At 47.0% G+C, this 23,518-nt stretch overlaps 1 protein-coding gene across 1 annotated transcript; it reads right to left on the reverse strand.

The window, feature by feature from the left end:
* Positions 1 to 2,857: 2,857 nt before the first annotated feature.
* Positions 2,858 to 12,810, reverse strand: LOC128929201 (protein GPR15LG-like). The gene is made up of 3 exons (XM_054242340.2): positions 12,695 to 12,810; positions 10,325 to 10,414; positions 2,858 to 3,444 (listed from the first exon to the last, which is right to left on the reverse strand). Exons 1-3 carry the CDS (start codon positions 12,762 to 12,764, stop codon positions 3,359 to 3,361), a joined length of 246 nt encoding a protein of 81 aa, XP_054098315.1. The 5' UTR covers positions 12,765 to 12,810; the 3' UTR covers positions 2,858 to 3,358.
* Between the last annotated feature and the right edge of the window lie 10,708 nt (positions 12,811 to 23,518).

Genomic DNA, 23,518 nt, shown 5'->3' on the forward strand with positions numbered 1-23,518 from the left:
CCCTCCTCAGAAGGACAGATGGGACAGGCTGGGGTGGAGCAGGTACAGGGTTCTCTGCTCCTTTTATGTTCTTACCTTTGATCCAGGCTGTTTTGAGGGGCTGGTGTCCCTTAAGGGCCTCGTGGGATCTTGGGGTCACTGCCCATACCACCCATACAGCCCAAGCCCAGCCTCTTCTCGGCACCATTTCACTGTGACCAGCTCACAGCTGTGACCCTGCAATCCTGGCCCTCAGAGAAGGTGCTTCTTCTTTTTCACGGGCAAGGCTGTGTCTTCCTTTTATTCATATGTATCAAATATCTGGTCTTCCTCACCTGCACCTCTCACAGAGGCTGAGGCTTCCAGAACTCATGCTCCCCTTTCCTTTCCATGGTTCCCAAGAGGAGGTGAGCTCAGTGATCAGTGGGGCACATGGCCTTTGATTCTTCCTTTTGGTTGCCTCTCCAGCACACGTTTATTTTGTGTGTGGTTTATTTCTTTACCTTGTATGGGGGGTTTGGGTGGAGAAGAATGAAGGAAGAAAAGAAAGACACAGAAATGGCCAGCTCTTGCATTGCTGGCAGGTGATCCACCTTGCCAAAGGAGTTCTTGGTGAGGGTCTGACACAGCACGGAGCAGCCACTGGAGACATGTTAGCTCCCCAGCTAATACATCTCCAAGGCCTCTCCACTGCTGTTCTGAACGCCCCAACCCTGGCCCTTGGTGCCGCACCCGCCAACCCTGCCTCAGCTCCCTTCTGTCTCTTAACGGGCCTTTCTCATGGGATTCTCTCCTGCCATGAGAGGTCTTCATTGGTCTCAAGATAAACCCCAAACACTGAGGGCTTTCCAAGACTTTCCATCGCCCCCGCTGAACCCTCTGCATCCCTTTGTCCTGATGCTGCTGTCCAGTTGCTGACTTCTCCTCTAACACTCATGTTTCCTGATTGGCCCTTTCTGCATCCTTACTTCACCCCAAAACACACATACACACACACACACTCCAACATGCACACATACACACACTCTGACATGCACACATACAATCACACAGATACCACACACACAAACCACACACCACACAAATGCATCACACATACACCATGCATGACACACACAGCACAAACACACAACCATACACCACATTTCACACTCCTCACACCACACACATGCATCACACACAACACATGACACACATATACCACACACACCACATACCACACATCACACATGCCACACACACACACAGACCATACATACTACAAACAATATCCACAAACTACACATTCACCCTTCACCACACACATCACACACCACACACATATCACATGCCCCAACACACACATGCATCATGCACACCACACACACAATCAGATACCACACACACAAACCACACACCACACGAATGCATCACACACACACCACATACCATACACATCACAAATTCACACTATACATACAACCAAACAGCGCATATCACACACAACACACACAACACATTATACACATGCACCACACATCACACATGCCACATGCACACATACCATACATACCACAAACCACACATCCACCATCCACCACACATTCACACCATACATCACACACACTGTATAAACTACACACACACTACAGACATACATATCGTACACACACCACAGACAAAGTCCATACCCTCACACACACATCACACACCATACACACACATCACATATACACATGCACAAATCCCACACCCACAGACATTACGCACACATTACACACCATACACACACTCACCACATACACCACAAACTGCCTCCACCCCTCCCACACCCTCCACACCTCTCTGCACACCACACACACACACGCACGCACACACCCTGCACTCCTCTGGTTGGCCTCTTCTGCTGAATTTGAGCAGTCTTTTTATTCCCTCCTCATCTTCCACCCCTCTCCTGTAGCCCCAGCCCTCAGCCCTCTGATCTTGCCTGGGTGCCCACAACTTTGTAGAGAAATGATTTCCTCTCAGACATCAGGGACCATATTTGTTCACGAGCCTCAGAATCCAGCTCAGGGCCTGACAATGGCTACCCTGGGATGGATAAACATGGAGATTAGAGGACCTACCCAGAGGGCAAGTCGGCAGATTTGAAATGCAGAAGAGGGCCTGGAGCTGGGTTCAGGGAGGTCCCCACCTCTCCTGCCCCATTCTGAAGGCGTGTTTATGCCCGCGGTGAACACAGCACTGCAGAGCCTGGGAACTGAGCTTGGGAGTGGGATGTATGGAAGGGATGTGAAAAGTCTGGTCTGTGACAATACAAGGACTCTAACTTACCCTGGGTATCACTGTCCCCAGAGCCCTGGGCCAGGGAACCTCTGCCCATCAGCCCAGAGGGGGCCAGGTGTTCTCTTCTGTGGCTGTGGAGGATGCAGCGATGGGGCTTCTCACCTTGCTGTGAAAATCGGATTAGAAGGGAGCTTTGTTAAGAGATAAGCCGCTCAGACCTGAGCCATCTGTGCCCTCTGAGCTTCAGCTGTGTTCACCTGGAGCACAAACACCCCGGGATGGGGAAGCAGAGGCAAGGACTTCCCTGAACCAAGTCCCTCTGTGTGCCATGCCCTTTGTGGGCTCTCCAACACCTGGCTATTTGTCCTCTGCGTAGGTCCTGTTATTTCAATTTTCTAGAAAAGACACAACATGCCCAGTTCACACGGAACACCCTTAGCACGTTAGGGCTTCCAGCCCTGGTGTGCTGGACCCAGGGTCTCTGTCCCTGCTTCTAACATAGTTACACTGTTGTGACAAAGAGTGGCCTGCAGGTAGGGCTTCAGGGATAGGTTTCTTCCAACAGAAAGCTGTGCCTCAGGCTCTATCACCGACGTTGTCAAATAAGGATATGTCTGCATTGAGTTGATTTATTTACCACTTGTTTGTTGGGGTGTCTTTCCAGCAGACTCATGTCAGGAGGCTAGGGGACCACTGGACGCTGGTGGTTAAATGCCAGGGGGTTGAATGAACCTGAAGATGGAGCTGACTGCAGTCTTGGTCAGCAACCCTTGGGTGCTTGCCATCCTGCACCCGAGCAGGATTGATGGTCTCTGGATTTGTGACTGTGACCAGTCACAGTGGAACGATTGACTGTTTGCCTTGGAGAGGCTCACATAGTGGACTGAGGCTGTGTGGGCTGAGGTTGGACCGTTATAGCTCTAAAAGTTGATGGCACAATCGAGACAGGCATGAGGAATTCCAGAACTTTCCCAGCGTCTTTGCTGCCTGATATGAAACCTTCCAATGTTGCAGCTTGCTGCTGTGACAGCTGAAAGGGGAGACAGGAGGCTGCTGGGCACCTCAGGTGCCAGGCGTGAGGGTCTCCGCTGTCTGGAGTCTTGCTTTGGGAGTGCTACACCTGTGGAAGTGCCCCAGGCACCACCCAAGGGTGGGCCTCTGGCTCAAGCTTGCATGGTTTGCAGAGCCTCACATGTTGTCCTGGGAGGAGCAATGAGTAGACAAGAGGGACAAGGACAGGAAGATGGGGAAGTCAGAGCCAGATTTGGGGGAGAGAGAGGAAAACACAATTAGGATGTATTTTCTTTCTTTTTTTGAGACAGAGTTTCGCTCTTGTTATCCAGGCTGGAGTGCAATGGCACGATCTCGGCTCACCGCAACCTCCACCTCCTGGGTTCAAGCAATTCTCCTGTCTCAGCATCCCGAGTAGCTGAGACTACAGGTGCGCACCACCATGCCCAGCTAATTTTTGTATTTTTAGTAGAGATGGGGTTTCACGTTATTGACCAGGATGGTCTCAGTCTCTTGACCTCGTGATCCACCTGTCTCGGCCTCCCAAAGTGCTGGGATTATAGGCGTGAGCCACTGCCTCTGGCCAGGTTGCATTTTCAAACACAATTAAAAAGAAAAATCAAAGCAAGAATTAGGTCTTATCCTTTTCCCTGGAGGCCCAGAAGGGGCTTTTCATGGCAAACATGACCAGCCCAGATTATTTCAGTCCCAACAGGGGGAATCTAATTGATTGGCAGAAGAGGAAGAGAGGGTGGCTGATCTTAAGTGGAGCCTACCTGAGCTGCCTCAGGTCTGGGAGGCCTGTTTCTAATGACTCTGGTAGGAGGGTCTGCAGATGGATGTGCAGGCCCTTGGACCCCCAGCTGTCTTCCTCCAGACAGCACATGCCAGACAATGTGTCCCAAAACTACATTTGCATCTTTTTGACACACCAGTCCCATTTATGGGAGGAATAATCGACAAGAAAGAAAAAGCTGCATGCATTAAACTATTCTTTATAGTTATTTTTCTTTTTAAGAGAGATTGGCTGAGGCGGGGGGCAGTCTCATTATGTTGCCTAGGTTGGTCTCGAACTCCTGGCCTCAAGTTATCCACCTGTCTCAGCCTCCCAAAGTACTGGGATTACAGCATGAGCCAAAACCTGGTCCATAGTTTTATTTTTATTTGCAGAAAAAAAATGTCTAGAAACAATCTGAATATCCTATAATAGAGAAATTGTAATGATAATTTGGCCAGGGCAATGGCCCACACCTGTAATCTTAGCACTTTGGGAGGCTGAGTTGGGCAGATCACTTGAGCCCAGGGGTTCAAGAGCAACCTGCGCAACTTGGCGAAACCCGTCTCTACTAAAAATACACAACTTTACTGGGCATGGTGCCACATGCTTGTGGTCCCAGCAACTCAGGAGGCTGAGGTGGGAGGATCATCTGAGCCTGGGAGGTCGAGGCTGTGGTCAGCCATGATTGAGCCACTGTACTATAGCCTGGATGACAGAGTAAACCCTTGTCTCAAAATAAATAAATAATAACAAAATAACAATTGATAATTTATGATGATGAAAATATTTCATGGGACAAAACCCAGTGATTATGATGACTGTGCAGCAACAAGAAGAAAAATGCTTCTGACTTAAATTAAAATTTTTTTTTTTTTGAGACAGTCTCACTCTGTCGCCAGGCGTCAGGCTGGAGTGCAGTGGCACTATCTCGGCTCACTGCAACCTCCGCCTCCCATGTTGGGGCCAGGCGCGGTGGCTCACGCCTGTAATCCCAGCACTTTGGGAGGCCGAGGCAGGCGGATTACAAGGTCAGGAGATCGAGACCATCCTGGCCAACATGGTGAAACCCCGTCTCTACTAAAAATACAAAAACTAGCTGGGCACGGTGGTGCACACCTGTAGTCCCAGCTACTCAGGAGGCTGAGGCAGGAGAATTGCTTGAACCCAGAAGGCTGAGGTTGCGGTGAGCCAAGATTGTGCCATTGCACTCCAGTCTGGGTAACAACAGCAAAACTCCGTCTCAAAAAAAAAAAAATTTTTTTTTAATGAGTTACAATTAATTAAAAATAAAATCAAGTAAACATGTTTGTACAAAAAACAAAGAACACACGAATGAGAAGGGTTACTTAGTTATGGTCATGAGATTATTCTTTCTCCTTCTGTTTTCAGATTGTTACTATATGCAATGTGGTGGTAATTAAGATTATGAAATCTAGAACTAGCCAGATTATCTGAGTTCAAAGCCTGGCTCTATCATTTACTTAGTAGCTGTGGGACCTTCAACAAGTTACTTAACCATTCTGTGCTTCTGTCCCTCATTTGTGGAAGTGAAAATAGTAATATTGGCTAACTTTTAGGATTATTGTTTAAGGACCAAATGTGTTACAGATGTAAGTGGCACACCTAATACTTGCGATACAAGCACTAGCTATGCAAAAAAATTAATTTAATTATAATTCATCCACCCATTCATGTCTTAATCACAAATAAGTGCTAATATTGGTATGTTTTTCTGATTTTTTTTCTATTGGAAAGTGCTATGATCTCCCCATTGTGATAATCCTAGTAATAACAGCGTAACCTACTCTTTTCCATTAATACCGTGTCGTGAGATTTTTCCACCAGCATTTCTAATGGAGACACACATGATTTTCTGATCCCTGCTCCTCCTCTACCTCCTTTATTCATCTCAGATCCCAAGACTGTCTTCACTGACTCCTACAATAAATTTTGCAGTTGGCTGATTGCAAATATGACTGCAATTCTCCATCTTTCCTTTGCATTTTCTCCCATCATGATATGGAGTCTATTCACCCGCTCCTAAAATCTGGACTGGCCTTGCAACTTGCTTTGGCCAGAATGAAGGTGGTAGAGATAAAGGTGGGAAGTTCAGAGCCTGAACCTCAAAAGTTCTTACGTGTTTCCATGTATATAAGTTGAACTCTGCAGATACTACACTAACAGTCTGGGCTTGCCTGTGTGGAGCATGAAAGACCACGTGGAGAGGCCAGGTGTCCAAACCGAGACCATTCTAGACTCACAGACACCAAAAACTATGAGACACCCCAGACAAGATCAGTAGAGCTGGCCGGGCGCGGTGGCTCACGCCTATAATCCCAGCACTTTGGGAGGCCGAGGCGGGTGGATCACGAGGTCAAGAGATTGAGACCATCCTGGTCAACAAGGTGAAACCCCGTCTCTACTAAAAATACAAAAATTGGCTGGGCATGGTGGCACGTGCCTGTAGTCCCAACTACTTGGGAGACTGAGGCAGGAGAATTGCTTGAACCCAGAAGGCAGAGGTTGCGGTGAGCCGAGATCGCGCCATTGCACTCCAGTCTGGGTAACAACAGCGAAACTCCGTCTCAAAAAAAAAAAAAAAAAAGCCTTTTTAAAGTAAATTGGTAAATGTAATAAATTCAGCAAATCAGCCATTTAGTATGTTAATTTTCAAAGATGATTTCGTCACACTGGCCCACAGTCCTGGGCCTTCCACATATTGTCATCCCCCTGGCCCTACCACAGTGTTGAGATATAAAGCAGTGCTCAAGAAAGACACCATCAATGAATAGTCAATATTCAGCAAGTGTGTGTCCTAGCTGATGTTGCTGGCTCAGGGACGTCTTCCAGGCAATCCTGAGTTAATTTGTATTTCCACAGACAGATGCATGGGCTTTGTCATACGTTAGTGAACTGGAGTACACAGGGCCAGATTCCTAGCAATCCTGCTGTTGCTTACACAACACCCTGGGAGCCCTGATTCATCTTCTGCCTCCTTGCTGAATCCCAGTATCAGTGCATAAAACAGAAGGTGGAAACACCAAGCCCAGACAAGAATGTGTTGGCTACGGTTGTCAGTGTCGGAGCCGCTCGTCTCCTGTGCCATCAGCCCTCTCTCCGTAGCAACAGCAGGACATGTTTACAGGGCACTGTGTGGCAGGCTTGATGCCAAGTCCTGTATAGACATGACCCCATTGGCTCCTCATCATGGCCCAGTGAGGTAGATTCTATTATCATTCCCTCTTCACAGAGGGGGAGACTGAGGCTTAGCAGTGCTGGCTGACTTGCTCCTAGAGCACACAGCCAGCAGGCGGTGGAGTCGAGATCCCAGCCCAGATGGCTGTTTCCTTCTGGAAGTCAGTGTCTGGCTTGCGCTCATGTCTTCATACACAGGCTGCAGGAAACTTTTTGTCTACGGGGGAGGCAGTTTGTTATAGTGGAAAGAGATGGACAGATCCTGGTTTCTGGTGCTGCCTCAGTTTCTTTCTGAGTTTCAGTTTCCCAATCTACGCAATGGTGACAAGACCTCCCCATGGTGGTCTCAAGGATTTAAATGAGATCATGTGGTAAGGACCCAAAAAATATGTTCATGTTGCTCTTCTTGTTCTAAGTTGTTTATAAATTTCTTTTTTTTTTTCTTTTTTTTTAAGACAGTGTTTCACCATGTTGGTCAGGCTGGTCTTGAACTCCTGACCTCAGGTGATCCACCCGCCTTGGCCTCCAAAGTGCTTGAATTACAGGCGTGAGCCACCATGCCCGGCCTGTTTATAAATTTCTAAAATGAAATTTTAAAAATATACAGACAAAAAGAAACCCAGTCTCAGCACAGGAGACACACACCTAGATTTATTCTCCCAAAGTAACAAATAAGAAAACAGATGAGGCCGTGGCTCACGCCTATAATCCCAGCACTTATAGGTGGCTCACGCCTATAATCCCAGCACTTTGGGAGGCCAAGGCAGGTGGATCACGAGGTCAAGAGATCGAGACCATCCTGGTTAACAAGGTGAAACACCGTCTGTACTAAAAATACAAAAATTAGCTGGGCATGGTGGCGCGTGCCTGTAGTCCCAGCTACTCGGGAGGCTGAGGCAGGAGAATTGCCTGAACCCAGGAGGCAGAGGTTGCGGTGAGCTGAGATCGCGCCATTGCACTCCAGCTTGGGTAACAAGAGTGAAACTCCGTCTCAAAAAAAAAACAAAAACAGATGCACAAATACTTGCACAAGGAATTAATCTGGCCACGTCTCCTATGCACTGTGTGTGCTTGGTTGTATATCTGTCCATCTGTGTGTGTAGTGTGTGTGTGTGCTGTGTGCAGCATAGGAATGTAGGGTGTGTTATTGTATGTCTGTGTGTAGTGTCTGTGTGTGTAGTGTGGCATGTGCCTGTGTGAGCATGTATTTGTGCGTGTGTTTTTGTGTATAGTTATGTAGTGTTATGTATTTGTGTGTATGTATTTATGTGTGTTTGTATGTATAGTTGCGTGGTATGTGTTTGGGTGTAGATGTATTTGTGTATATGTCTGTGTGTGTGATATATGTGTGTATGATTGTGTGTAGTGTGTATTTGTGTGTATAGTGTGTGTCTATATGTGTAGTTGTGTAGTGTGTATGTGTCTGTGTGTCTGTAGGTATAGTGCACTGTGTGTGTGTGTAGAGTGCATGTAGTATGTGTCTGTGTATGTAGTTGTGTGTGTTTGTGCTGTGTGCATGTGTCTATGTGTGTATCACTCTGCTGTGTACTGTGTGTATATACTCTATGTCTGTGTGTAGTTGTGTAGTGTGTAGTGCATATTAAGAGTCTGTGTGCATGTACTTGTGTGTGTCTGTGTGTGGTTGTGTGGTGTGTATCTGCTTGTGTGTGTAGGTATTTGTGTTTGTGTGTTTTGGTTTGTTATGTGTGTGTTTGTGGTGGGGACTCATACACTCCTTCAATTTCCTGCCTCTGAGCAGTCTGTGCAGGAGAGGGGAACAGGAGGGGAGGGTGAGAGCCCTTGGGGCACGCCTCCCTCTCTCTCCAGAAGGTTTTCACCTTCTTTCTCAGAACCAGGGGCCTGGGGGAGCAGAGCCACAGCCTGCACTCAACCTGCACCCTGCCTGGCTGGTGCCTTGTACTGATTCAGTGAGAGGTGTATGAGAGCTGGTTATTTTTATCCCAGCTGGCTGGGTGTGATGCCAGTTTGGAAGGAGGGGCTGTCAGCATCTCCAGGAGAAGGTCTGTGGCTGGAGTCATCCTGTCTTGCTCTCTCCCTCTGTCCCTCCCCTGCATCACAGCTGAGCACCCCCTTGGTAGCTGGGAAAGGCATGGAGGCGCTGGTGCTGGTCGTGGACTCCATGGGCCATGGCCTCAGAGGAGCAAGTGGGGCTGGGACCTGCTCTGCCTCCAGAGAGAGGGCACTGAGGCTGCAGAGTCCAGGCAGGATCCCCAGGTTAGTGTCAGGCTGTCTGACTCAGTCTCCGCAGCCTGGGGCTCTGACTGCCCCACCCATGCTCTAGCAGCCTGACTCTTCCACCTGGGCTGGGCAACTCCAGTACATGTCTGCCCTGGGCTGGGAACCCCTGTGCAGGGAACTGGGTGCCCACAGCTCTCCTGGACCTGGGCCTATCCCCTGCAGGCCTCCCAGTGTCCTCAGGCCTCAGAGAGAGGGCAGCCTTGCTCTTCTGGGCCTTCCCCGGGTCATGCAGCCTGGTCGCTGCCTGCCAGCATCTCTGGGGCTGCCTTACCTCCTGCCAACCTGTGGATCTCTGGTCTCTCAGGCCCACTCCTCTGCTAGTGATCTGCATGCTGATCTGCATGCTGATAGGTCCAAAGGGCTCACGGGACGCTTTGGTCCCTACCTTCTGAGATCGTCTCCCAAGCCCTGCAGCCCTCTGTCTTCCATGCCCCTCTCTTGCCCTTCACCCCTGCTGCCTCCTCTGCCTGCATCCCCCACCTCCACAGTCTTCAGGCAGGCTCCTGGCCTTTCTTCAGGTCTCATAAATGTCACCTCCTCTGACACCTCCCACCTAAGGCAAGAGTGTTACCCCACACCATTTTCTAATTGTATCCTGCTATTTTCCATGGCAGAAGGTATCCAATTTAAAATGATTAATTTGTTGACTTTTTTGGCAAAGTCAGTTTCTCCCACTAGACTCTAAGCTCTGTGGGGCTGGGAGGACATCTTCATGTGGACCCCTACAGACCAGTGCCTGATGCCAGCCACAGGTTGGGGCTGACCAGCATATGTAGCTGGTCCCATGGCCCCTATAGAACCTCTCCCCAGTAGTCTGGATGAGGTGGGGTTACTTACTTTTCAGATTTGTCGGGTTGGGTCTAAGGACTCGGTGGCAGCAGAGCCTGGGTCTTCTGCCTGGCCAGACCTTGTCAGGATGCCTCCTCCCTGATGGTGGACACAAAAAAGCAGAGACTGTCCTTAGCTGGCTTGCCTATGAGTGAGTGAGCTTCCCCTTCCAAGGCCCAGGGCTCAGGAATATTTATACAGAGAAATTCAGGATGAGCCAGGCTACAAAAGGTCCCAGGGAAAGAGTGGGCCTTGCTGTGACTTACTTTCCAGAAATAACAATGTTGGGAGACACAGTGGCCCCAAAACCTGTCCTTCTCACGTTCCCGTTCAAGTAGTTTCTTTGACACAATAATTTTTCCCTTGGCAATCTAGTCTAAGAAAATAAGCCTGGCCAGGCGCAGTGGTTCACACCTGTAATCTCAGCACTTTGGTATGCCAAGCTGGGTGGATCACTTGAGGCCAGGAGTTTGAGACCAGCTTGGCCAACATGGTGAAACCCTGTCTCTATTTATTTAAAAAAAAAAAAAAAAATAAAATAAAATAAAATAAGCCTGAACTTAGGACATATTTTATGCTCACATATATCTTTTACCACATAATTAAAATAGTGCAAAGTAGGCTGGGTGTGGTGGCTCATGCCTATATTCCTAGCACTTTGGGAGGCTGAGGTGGAAGGATGGCTTGAGTCCAGGAGTTCAAGACCAGCATGAGCAACATAGAGAGACCTTGTCTCTACAAAAAAATTTAAAAATTAGCAGGGCAGAGAAAAAGAGAAAGAAAAAAAATTAGCAGGGCGTTGTAGTGTGCACCTGTTTTCCTAGTTACTGGAAAAGCTGAGGTGGGAGGATCACTTGAGGCCTGGAAGTCAAGGCTGCATTGAGCCGTGGTTATGCCACTGCACTCCAACCTGGGCAACAGAGCAAGATCCTGCTTCAAAAAAAGAAAAGCACAAAATTGTGAATGATTTAAATGTCTACACATGTAAATTCATAGTAGCACATTCACTTGATAGCAAGTTATAACTGAAAATATCAGTTGATTAATGCTACTTCAAGAATCTGCCACAGATAGTCCTAAATGGATAGAAACTTTATGGGGGAAGATATCTATCCTCATTTAATTGTCACTAGGGTATCATCGGCAAGCTCCAGCATGTCCAAAAATAGAGATCTGATAAATTGCATGTCATGGACTGTGTTTCCGAGGATTTCTTATCACTGTTTTCCTCATTATATGTGTGGCACATTTTCATTGCAGAAACTTTGTAAAACAAACACTTATTATAATCCCACTACTCAGAGATGGCTGCTGCTGACATTGTGTTGTAAATGCTTCCAGAATATCTTCAATTATAAGTATTGGGTGATTATAATAATATAGTGATAAATAAAAAAGATATGACCAGGCTGGGCATGGTGGCTCATGCCTGTAATCCCAGGACTTTGGGAGACTGAGGTGGGCAGATCACTTGAGGTCAGGAGTTCGAGACCAGCCTGGCCAACATGGTGAAACCTCATCTCATAAAAAAAATAAATAAGTGATAATAATAATAAACAAAGATACAACCTTGAACATATAGAGGTACATCAATTAAGTGTTTAAAATTCTACATGCAAGACTGGAAGGAAATTTAAAAATGTTGAACATGGTTACTCTTGAATCATGAAATTATGAGTGTTTTTCTCCTCTTTATATATTCGTATAGCTCCAGCTCCTTCCCACAAAAAGTTTAAATCGCCATAACCACTAAAACAAAAAATAAATGTAGGCAGTTTCTAGAGGGTTAGACAAGAGAAAAAAGGATCGTACACTCAACTATCTGAATCAAGAAAGGCAAGAGAGCTAAATATTTATATCTATAGGTAAAAAGATGGTGTTCCCTCTTTTAAACATGCATAAACATACTCCACCTCCCCACCACACACACCTTCATTCCAGCTGACCATGGATATTTTCTGTGCATGAGGTTTTGAGATGTTCAGATTTAGATGGTCTACTAATTAATGTATTCATTTGTCCAACACTAATTTAGTGTGTTCTAAGCATGATACAAGCACAACAGAGTGGCTCCAGAAATTCTAGACAGGTAGGACTTAAGCACAGTAATCTAGCTGAGAGGTTGTAGGTGTGTTTGCATGGTGAACACACCACTTTACTCAACCTGGGCATGTATTAAGGGGCACAGGGGCTATGGATAGAGCCCCCAAGCCACCTGCAGACAGTCCTGAACCCTGAACCTATAGGTTCAAGAGCAAGAGCCTGCCTTTTCAGGGCTCAGGACTACCTGCCAAGGCGTGCCCTCCAACAAATCCTGATCACAATCTTCCCAGATGCTGAAATCCTGCTCAGAGACCTGCACCCTGTGGGCTGCCTTACCTTCCATGGAGAAGACGGAGAAGCAGAGAAGCAGAATGCAGAGCAGGCTGGAAAGAACTAGAAGCCTCATGGTGAGAAGGCAGATTCAGGTCCTAGGGCGGGAGCTGTGCTGTAGCGTCCTCCCTTGGGGCCACCTTGGACATATATAGAGGTGTTTCCCAATGGGCAGGGCCCTAGCAGCCTTGGAATTCTTCTAAAGGGTAAAGTCAGCCCCTCCCAAGAGGAAAACCAGCCTTTCGAGATGCATTTAGTGACCTGAAACACTAAGAGCTGTAAATGCCCAGCCCGGAGAGGTTTCAGCCCTGGCTTCAGTGGTTAGAGCAGAAACCAACGGCCCAGGAAGAGTCACTGTCCAGAGTTGAATGTTAACCTTTACTGTCATAATAATCCCATCAGCCCAGGCGAGGTGGCTCACGCCTATAATCCCAGCACTTTGGGAGGCCGAGGTGGGTGGATCACGAGGTCAAGAGATCGAGACCATCCTGGTCAACAAGGTGAAACCCCATCTCTACTAAAAGTACAAAAATTAGCTGGGCATGGTGGTGTGCGCCTGTAGTCCCAGCTACTCGGGAGGCTGAGGCAGGAGAATTGCTTGAACCCAGAAGGTGGAGGTTGCGGTGAGCCGAGATTGTGCCATTGCACTCCAGTTTGGGTAACAACAGCGAAACTTCCTCTCAAAAAAAAAAAAAGACAGTGATGAAATGAGAAGGCACTTCAAGCACAGGGTCATCCTGAACAAGGCCTGGAGGAGAGGAGCCTCTGCCCAGGGCAGGCATGGGGAAAGTCTGCTGACAGGTGCAGGAGGCTCAGACACCACTCATTCACTGGACCCATGACCTGGGCTGAGCGGTGTGCTTGGCCCCAGGGACACAGAAGACACTATGCCCCTCTTCAAGAAGCTCCTGTTGTTGGAGGAAGCTGTGCAGACAAGTGACTGTCTCACAGCATTGCAAATGCTGTCTATACTGAGGGAAGGGCAGGTAGGTTGCTCAGTCAGAAGGTAGGGGAGGGAGGGATGCTTTGCAGAGACTTTGACTGGATCAGGAATGGCCTGGCATGGTAGGCCAGGTCATAGTGGACTTCCTGGACCAGCAGAGGAATCAGACTGACAAAAGGGAGACAGGGAGTTCCTTTAGCCGGGTAGAGACTGATGAAAGGAGTGCTTTGGGCTCCTTTTCCATCAGAGCGGGTCTGAGTTCCCTTTATTTTTTATTTTATTTATTTATTTATTTTTTTGAGATGGAGTGTCACTCTTGTTACCCAGGCTGGAGTGCAATGGAGCGATCTCGGATCACTGCAACCTCTGCCTCCTGGGTTCAGGCAATTCTCCTGCCTCAGCCTCCTGGGTAGCTGGGATTACAGGCATGCACCACCATGCCCAGCTAATTTTTTTGTATTTTTAGTAGAGACGGGGTTTCACTATGTTGACCAGGATGGTCTCTATCTCTTGACCTCGTGATCCACCTGCCTTGGCCACCCAAAGTGCTGGGATTACAGGCGTGAGTCGCTGTGCCCGGCCCAAGTTCCCTTTAATAATGGTGCATGGGTGCCTGAACACGTGCTAGGCTCTGGCCTCAGATGGTATCAGAAGGTCCAGAGCCCCTGGGCCTATGAGAGATGGTGGGTAGAAGGAACATTTTTTCAGGAGGAAGTAGGATGTTTCCCATGCACCCTGATGAGCCTCTGCCTGGGCTGCTCTCCAACCTCCACGCCCAAACCAGCTCTGTTCATCCTTCCAGCCCCAGCTCAAGAATCTTCCTGTATTGAATGAGGCCTTCCTTGGGCCCTGGTACAGGTAATGCTGATGCGTGCTGTGGCCTTTACCTCAGCATGCTGTTTCCCACTGGATGGTGAGTTCCTGGAGACTCAACACCTGAGCCCAGGGTAAATGATGGGCAGGATCTCTGTGGTTAGGGGTAGGCCACGTGGGCCCCTTGCACCATTATGCCTGGTTGGGCCTCTCTGGTCAGCTATGCGCAGTGCAGAGCTCTGCAATGTCTTGGGTGTGCTGAAGGTTCACTGTGACACCTGCCTACTGGTCCCAGGAAGCTGTGATCCTGGAGGTCAGACTTGGGCAAGAGGAGGCAACCCAGTCCAATGCTTATAGGATAAAAGAATTGAGGAACATGCAAATGCCATTCAAGCAGTGAGTGCAAAGGTGTATGAGAGGTTGTTTCAATGTTATTGAGCCTGGGTTGGGGGTTGTCCCTGGCTGAAGAAAAAAATGTAAATTTTGCATAGATGGAGAGAAGATGGGCCAGCCCACAGGAGCTCCCTCTGGAAATCAGCAGGTGAAGACGCTCACACGTATCATGCATGTGTGCATATGCACGGAATTGCGTTTGCCCTTGTGCTGTGGTGTCCTCCTGTCCTTTGCCTTAATAACGATGAGCTTTTCACCAAAAAAAAAACAAACAAAAAAACTGATGCTTGTTCCTAGTTCGAAGGACATATGGGAAGATGACAGTCCCTGGTTCAACACTTCAGGATCTTCCTGGTTCCTGGAAGCCAATTCAGACATTGCCCAAGGCCAGATACCAGCCAGTGGTGCACTTCACTGGCCTTCTCTTTTTGTTACAGATTAGAGAAGTGATTTAGACCACGTGCTCAGGCTGCTCAGTGGGCAAATCAATGGCAGGAGAGTGTTAAAATGTGTACTCTGAATGAAGAGACCCCCAAAGAGGCTTTGTGTGAGCAACACGGCTGGTTATTCACCTGGGTGCAGGCAGGCTGAGGCCAAAAATGGAGTCAGCAGAAGGTGGAGGGATAGGAGGTGGTTTTATAGTTTGGGGTAAACAGTGGAAAGTTACATTAGTTACAGTTGGCAGTTTTTTGCAAGCTGGGAAGGGGTCGTAGAATGTGGAGTCACGAGGTTGGCCAAGGTCGGTTTCAAAGTCCAATGGCCTTGTCAGTTGACGCTGGAATAAGAAACACTAGAAGAATGTCTCAAGTTAGTTAGGCACCACAGGGGTTCACCGTTTCTTCCAGGAACTCATCTCGGGTGTATGTGCAGGTCACAGAGAGTGCCATGCCACTCATGGCCTGGTCAGACCTTACAGAGACATTTTGATATATTTGCAGAGTTTTATATATTCGCATAGTTTTATATATTTGCAAAAACTAAAATAGCCCGGGCAAAGTGGCTCACGCCTGTAATCCAAGCACTTTGGAGGCCAAGGTGGGCAGATCACCTGAGGTCAGGAGTTCAAGACCAGCCTGACCAACATGGTGAAACCCCGTCTTAAAAAGAAAAAAAAAAAAAAAAAAACTAAAATTAATCTGCACAAATAAACTAGTTTCTTTGAACTATACATCCTCCTATGTCAGTCACCTGTCTGGCCCCAGGGAGATTTCTCTTTGCAGGCTGGGCTCTGAGTCCTGATGTCTGTATGAAGCGGACAGCAGCCACAGCAGAGGGTGTGGGCAGGAAGACCCAGGAGTCTATCGGGGACAATTGCAGGGCTGGAGTCCAAGAGAGGCTTGAGGGCGAAGAAGAAATGGGGCTCCTCTTGAGGCTATATTGCTAGCCAGGACGCTGCTCTTCCTTGGAGTGCCTGCTGCGGGTTAATCAACTCAGCAGCATTCCCTGAAGGTGCTTCCTAAGTTTAGAATTACATTCACAGTCCATATCAAAGATCAGCAGCATTATTTCATTTTTCCCAGGTCTCATTTGAGGGTGTTGTCATGAGTTCTCTGGGCAGCATCACACCTTCAGCTGGCACTCACCTATTACCTGTTGTAACAGGTACCCTCTTTGTCGAAATAGTTCCTTGTTTCTTTTGGCAAACCATCATCAGAAGGGGAAAGAACAATCTAGCTGGCAGAGTTCAGGGACTAGGCCAACTCCTAAAGCTGACTAATCGCTTAGCGTGGTGCAGGAATTAGGGGCAGACTCTGGTTAGAGAAGAGAGATTCATCTGGATCCACAGATCAGCTGAACCAGGTCTTCGGTAATTTTCTCAAGAGCCCTCCACCACTCAGCCATGGCGTCAGAAATAGACTAGGATCTCAACACAGCTCTTCTCACTGTAGAACAGAGATTAAAGGCACTAGTCTCTGCTAAGAGCAGAAGAATTTCCTATCTGAGGGGCTCTCTTCCTCCCCTACTCACACATACAATTGACAGATTTGCAGGTTTTCCTGGGACCATATGTTTCTAAGGAAGAAAGATTCAAATGTTCAAATTCTACCTACTTTTAAAATGCTTACAGAAAAATGACTGAAGCAATCCATGCCACATTAATGTAAATAACGCAGGGCATAAAGTGGAAGTTCTACCTCAACCCCACTCCCCAGGGGCAATCACTGTTCACAGATTTTCACCTGCTTTTAACATTTCAAAGAGAGCTGTCAAATTCTTGCCTTAAAAAAAAAAAAGAAACACCTCTGGCTCTTTAGAATATTCAAAATCTCATGTTGAGCTGAGAAAGGTGAAAATGAGAGGCATTTTAAGAGAAACAGCTGTTAGTTTTGAGCATATGCAGTTTTGGTAAAAAAAAAAAATACTAAAATTTGAGGCTTTAGATGATTTCCAAAGGTGATTTTGCAAACGTGGCTGCCTTCCTGAGAAAAAAAGTCTCCAGAGACACACCCAACACACTTGAGAATTTGTAAGGAAAAACTTCTCTGCAATTTAATTTGTAATTTCTAAGACCAGTTAGGAAATGGCATGGAGCATCCCCACCCTTTACTGGCAAAGCACTTTTGGCCTGAGTCCCATGCTTCACTCCCAGTCACCATACTCTTCTTTCGAAAGTGTTTTATAGACCCTAACATTTATCAGAAACGACTCTCCCACCTTATTTACTCAGCAAACTGCAACTCAGCTTATAATGAAGGGAGGCACCAGGCCTGGGCACCGTCCTTTGCTTGTCTCCTCATTTAATTCTCTCCCCACTTCCGGGAGACAGGCATTTACTCAACAGGGAAAGGGAAGTTTCCTTTCACTCCATAAAAATGGTTATGGGAATTTCTCAACTGGAACCAGATCTGTCTGACTCCAAAGGTTTTTTCCAGAGTTCCATGAGAGCTCATGCACAGTTGAGAATCTCACAGCATTGATGTTCAGTGTACACACACCTGCCACAACCTACAACCTGCACAATAACCCAATAGTTTCCTCTATTTTTATAGTTAGTCCAAACTTCCTTGTTAAGTCTCCAGCCTACTGGGTCTTGCTTGCCTCTGGGGATCCTGCTGCGGAGGTCAAGGCTGGTATGTCCATCTGGGATCTGTTCCCTCAACTCCAGATCCTTTTGAGGATACCCTTGACTCTCGTGGGTGCTATGAATTTCCCTACTGTTTGTTTATCAACAAAAAGAGTCAAACTCTGTATATTTGAAGAGATTTATTCTGAGCCAAATATGAATGACCAATGGCCCATGACACAGCCCCATATGAGCTCAAGGTAGCTGGGCAACAGCTTGGTTTTGTACATTTCAGGGAGACTTAGGACAATTGATACATGTAAGATGTCTGTTGGGTCTATCAGAGGCTCTTGAACCGGAGCAACTCTATCTTAAATCGGTGCTGGGTGAAATATTGAGACCTACTGGACTGCATTCCCAGGAGGTTAGGCAATCTTAGTCATAGGATGAGATGAGAGATAGCACAAGGTACAGATCACAAAAATCTTGCCGATAAAACAGGATGCAGTAAAGAAGGGGCTAAATTCCACCAAAACCAACATGATGATGATGAGAATGACCTCTGTGTCCTCATGACTTATTATATGCTAATTGTAATACATCAGCATGTCAAAAATTCCCACCTGTGCCAGGACAGTTTACAAAAGCCATGGCAACATCAGGAAGTTACCCTATAAGGCCTAAAAATGGGAGGAACTGTCAGTACTGGGGATTGCCCACCCCCGGAAAACTCATGAATAATCCAACCCTTGTTTAGCTGTAATCAAGAAATCACTCTAAGTATACTCAGTCGAGCAGCCCTGCTGCTGCTCTACCTATGGAGTAGCCATTCTCTATTCCTTTGTTTTCTTAATAAACTTGCTTTCACTTTATGGACTTGTCTGGAATTCTTTCCTGTGCGATGTCTAGGAACCCTCTCTTGGAGTCTGGATTGGGACCCCCTTCCAGTAACAGTTATGTACAGAAAGGGGGACAATTCGAAGGGGTGGTGGTTACAGGTCATAGGTGGAGATGTGGGATCAATCAAAAGGAATGTCTGGGTTAAGATGAGACTGTGGAGAACAAGGTTCTTATTATGCAGATGAAATCTCCAGGCAGCTGGCTTCAGAGGTCTTCTCAGACCTAAAAAGGAGCCAGACTCTTAGTTAATTCTCTCCTTGGATCAGGGAAAAGACCTGGAAAGGGTGGGAGATTCTCTGCAGAATACAGATTTTCCCCACAAGGTACAGTTTTGCAGGGCCACTTCAAAATATGTCAAAGAAATATATGTTGGGGTAAAATACTTAAATTTCCTTCAGGGTTTGCTCTTTGTCATGTGATATTACATGAGAGTTAGGTTGGAATTTGGTATCTCATTGCTATAAAAAGTCTGTTTTGGCCGGGCATGGCGGCTCATGCCTGTAATCCCAGCACTTCGGGAGGCCAGGATGGTCTTGATCTAACCTCGTGATTTGCCTGCCTAGGCCTCCCAAAGTGAGCCACCACGCACGGCCACACGCTCTGTTTTAATGTTAATGCTGTTTAGTTGTGCTTGAGTTCCAAAGGCGGAGAGTGTAATAGGGCATGTCCGACCTCTGCTTCCTATCATGACCTGAACTAGTTTTTTAGGTTTACTTCGGCCAAGAAGAACAGAGTCCATCAGTCAGTTGAGGGGCTTATAATTTTATTTGGGGGTTACAGTATTTCACATCTCCCTCTATCCTGGCTGATCTGTCCACCCACAGCATTGGCAGTAGGGCTACCCTACCTCACTATGGCAGCAACTAGAAGGCCTGTAGGCTTCTCCACAGGGAATGTGTCAAAATGTCATTATCTACCACAAAGGTGACACTAGAAGGCAATGTCTTTCTTTTTTTAAATTATTTTTATTTTTATTTATTTCTTTTTCTTTTTTTTTTTTTTGAGACAGAGTTTCACTCTTGTTACCCAGGCTGGAGTGCAATGGCGCGATCTCGGCTCACTGCAACCTCTGCCTCCTGGGTTCAGGCAATTCTCCTGCCTCAGCCTCCTGAGTAGCTGTAATTACAGGCACGCACCACCATGCCCAGCTAATTTTTTTTTTGCATTTTTAGTAGAGACGGGGTTTCACCATGTTGACCAGGATGGTCTCGATCTCTTGACCTTGTGATCCACCCACCTCGGCCTCCCAAAGTGCTGGGATTTCAGGTGTGAGCCACCGCGCCAGGTCTATTTATTTATTTTTAAAGATGGGGTTTCACCTTGATGGCCAGACTGGTCTTGAACTTCTGACCTCAGGTGATCCACCCACCTCAGCCTCCTGAGTAGCTGGAATTACAGGCACACACCACCGTGCCCAGCTAATTTTTTGTATTTTTAGTAGAGACGGGGTTTCACCATGTTGACCAGGATGGTCTCGATATCTTGACCTCGTGATCCACCCGCCTCGGCCTCCCAAAGTGCTGGGATTACAGGCGTGAGCCACCGCGCCCGGCCTCCTTTACACTTGTTAAAGAAGCTCAAGCTCTGGCCGGGCATGTTGGCTCATGCCTGTAATCCAAGCACTTTGTAGGCCAAGGCAGGCAGATCACCTGAGGTTGGGAGTTCAAGACCAGGCTGACCAACATGGTGAAACCTTGTCTTAAAAAAAAATTTAAAAAAGCCGGGCGCAGTGGCTTACGCCTGTAATCCCAGCACTTTGGGAGGCCGAGTCGGGTGGATCACGAGGTCAAGAGATTGAGACCATCCTGGTCAACATGGTGAAACCCCGTCTCTACTAAAAATACAAAAAATTAGCTGGGCATGGTGGTGCGTGCCTGTAATTCCGGCTACTCAGGAGGCTGAGGCAGGAGAATTGCCTGAACCCAGGAGGCGGAGGTTGTGGTGAGCCGAGATCATGCCATTGCACTCCAGCCTGGGTAATGAGAGCAAAACTCCGCCCCCCCCCCCCCCCCGCCCCGCAAAAAAAAAAAAAAAAAGAAGAAGAAGCCAAGCTCTATAGTCACCTGATCCATGCTCTAACCAGCACTCTCCTGTTTTAGCTGTGTGACCTGTAGGAGTTGCTTAGCTTCTCTGTGCCTCTGTTATTTTCTATGTAATACAGTAGTTGCAGCTGGAGAGGAACCGATCCGCTGGATGAGAGTGTAATATTAAAAGTGCCATGCAATATGAAAATAACGTTTTCATTATTTCAGGTGGCTAATTTTCAGAAGTGGGGTGCATAGCTTTCCCTTCTTTTTCAATTTTTCTCACCCTCCATGTTTATTATGGTAATTGAGTATGACAATATTTAAGTATAAAAGGCTTTTACTTTTTTGAGAGACGGTCCCATCTCCCTGTGTGGCTCATGCTGTAGTACTGTGCCTATTCACGGGTGCAATAATAGCCCCCGGCAGCCTCAGACTTGTAAACCAAAAGTAAAATTCTAAGCCCCACAACCTAGTGAGTGAACCCCTCCTTTGGGCCAAGGGCATTCTATTTTCTTTTTCTTTTCTTTCTTTTATTTTTTATTTTATTTATTTTTCTTTTGAGGGGCCAAGGGCATTCTAAAGTAAACCTGAAACACTAGTTCAGGCTTGATGGGAATGGGTGAGAAGACAGGTCTCGTTGCCCCCTCCTCCCTTTGGAATTCAGGCACAGCTCACCAGCATTAACATTAAAACAGAGACATGAAGACTGACAAAAGACTCTTTGTAGTAATGAAATACCAGTGTGACAGCTAGCAGGTCCTGAAAGAAATTTTCGTGATCCAGGAGAGAATTAACTTAGAGTCTAGTACCCAGTCTGGTAAGAAGCATTTTTTTTTTTTTTTTGAGACGGGGTTTCGCTCTTGTTACCCAGGCTGGAGTGCAATGGCGCGATCTCGGCTCACCACAACCTTCGCCTCCGGGGTTCAGGCAATTCTCCTGCCTCAGCTTCCTGAGTAGCTGGGATTACAGGCACGCGCCACGATGCCCAGCTAATTTTTGAATTTTTAGTAAAGACGGGGTTTCACCGTATTGACCAGGATGGTCTCGATTTCTTAACCTCGTGATTCACCCGCCTCGGCCTCCCAAAATGCTGGGATTATATAATCTATTCTCTCTGAAACCAGCTACCTGGAGGTTTCTCCTGCATAATAAGAACCTTGGTCCCGGCCGGGCGCGGTGGCTCAAGCCTGTAATCCTAGCACTTTGGGAGGCCGAGGCGTGTGGATCACGAGGTCAACAGATCGAGACCATTTTGGTCAACATGATGAAACCCGTCTCTACTAAAAATACAAAAAATTAGCTGGGCATGGTGGTGCGTGCCTGTAATCCCAGCTACTCAGGAGGCTGAGGCAGGTGAATTGCCTGAACCCAGGAGGCGGAGGTTGCAGTGAGCCGAGATCGTGCCATTGCACTCCAGCCTGGGTAACAAGAGCGAAATTCTGTCTCAAAAAAAAAAAAAAAAAAAAAAAAAGAACCGCCGGGCGCTGTGGCTCACGCCTGTAATCACAGCTCTTAGAGAGGCAGAGGTGGGAGGATAGCTTGAGCCCAGGAGTTCGAGACCTGCCTGGGCAACATAGTGAGACCCCGTTCTCCACAAAAAGGAAAAAAACAGAAAGACAAAAAAAAAAAAAGAACCTTGGTCTCCACAACCTCTTATCTTAACCCAGACAATCCCTCCAATTATCCAATTAATTAAACTTTCAACCAATTGCTATCCAGAAATTCTTTGAATCCACCTATGACCCAGAAGCCCCAGCCCTTTGAGTTGTCCCACCTTTCTGTAATGAACCAATATACATCTTACCACATTCAATGAAGTCTTATATCTCCCTAACATGTGCAAAACCAAGCTGTAGCGCAACCACCTTGAGCACGTGTTCTCAGGATCTCCTGGGTTCTATAATGGGCCATATTCATGCATATTTGGCTTAGAATAAATCTCTTCAAATCTTTTCGTCAACAAACTCGTGGGCTCAAGTGATCCTTCCACCTCAGCCTCCCGGGCAGCTGGTATAGGCGAATGCCCGTCATACCTGACTATGGATAAAATACTTTAGAACACTCAACCAAACAAGGCCAGTCTGACCTTGAAATTCTAGTGAAATTGTACTTACTACTGATCCAAAATGTAATACTATTCCCCAGGATTTTTTTTTTTTAATTTCTGGATCTTTTTGGTTTGCGTCATAACCACTGGCTTAGATCTCCAGCTTCTGCAGAATTCATATTTAATATATGATATGATAATGAAATATGTTGGGTACCAACGTATACATAGGTGCCCTTAGTCCTGGTGGTGATGAGGGATTAAGAAAAGGAAATAAAGACAGAGACACAAGAGTAGAATTTACAGCATGGGTCCACTGGACCAACGCAAGCATTGGAACGCGTTGGCCCCAAGCTCTGGGCTCCAAACACTTTTATTATGTGCATAATCTCATTGATCTTATGGTCATGGAAGGGGAGGGTGAAGGGGTAGGTAAGATAGCCGGGTGGAGAGCACTAGAGTTCCTTCTAAGACATGCTAAACTGTGCTCTGAGCATTTAACAGCACTTGAGATCCTTCTAAGACATGCTAAACTAGTACTCTGAGTTTATCACTGATTGTTAGGATTGTTATCAGGGTGCAGCTGCATCAGAAGTGTAGCGGATGTGACGACACCCAATGCATCAAGGGGCTTTTATCTCGGAGCACTGAGGACACTGAGCAATTAAAATCACTCCATATTCTGAGAACCTAGGCAGAGCCT

Source organism: Callithrix jacchus, chromosome 12 (assembly GCF_049354715.1).
Source record: "Callithrix jacchus isolate 240 chromosome 12, calJac240_pri, whole genome shotgun sequence".
NCBI lineage: Eukaryota > Metazoa > Chordata > Mammalia > Primates > Cebidae > Callithrix > Callithrix jacchus.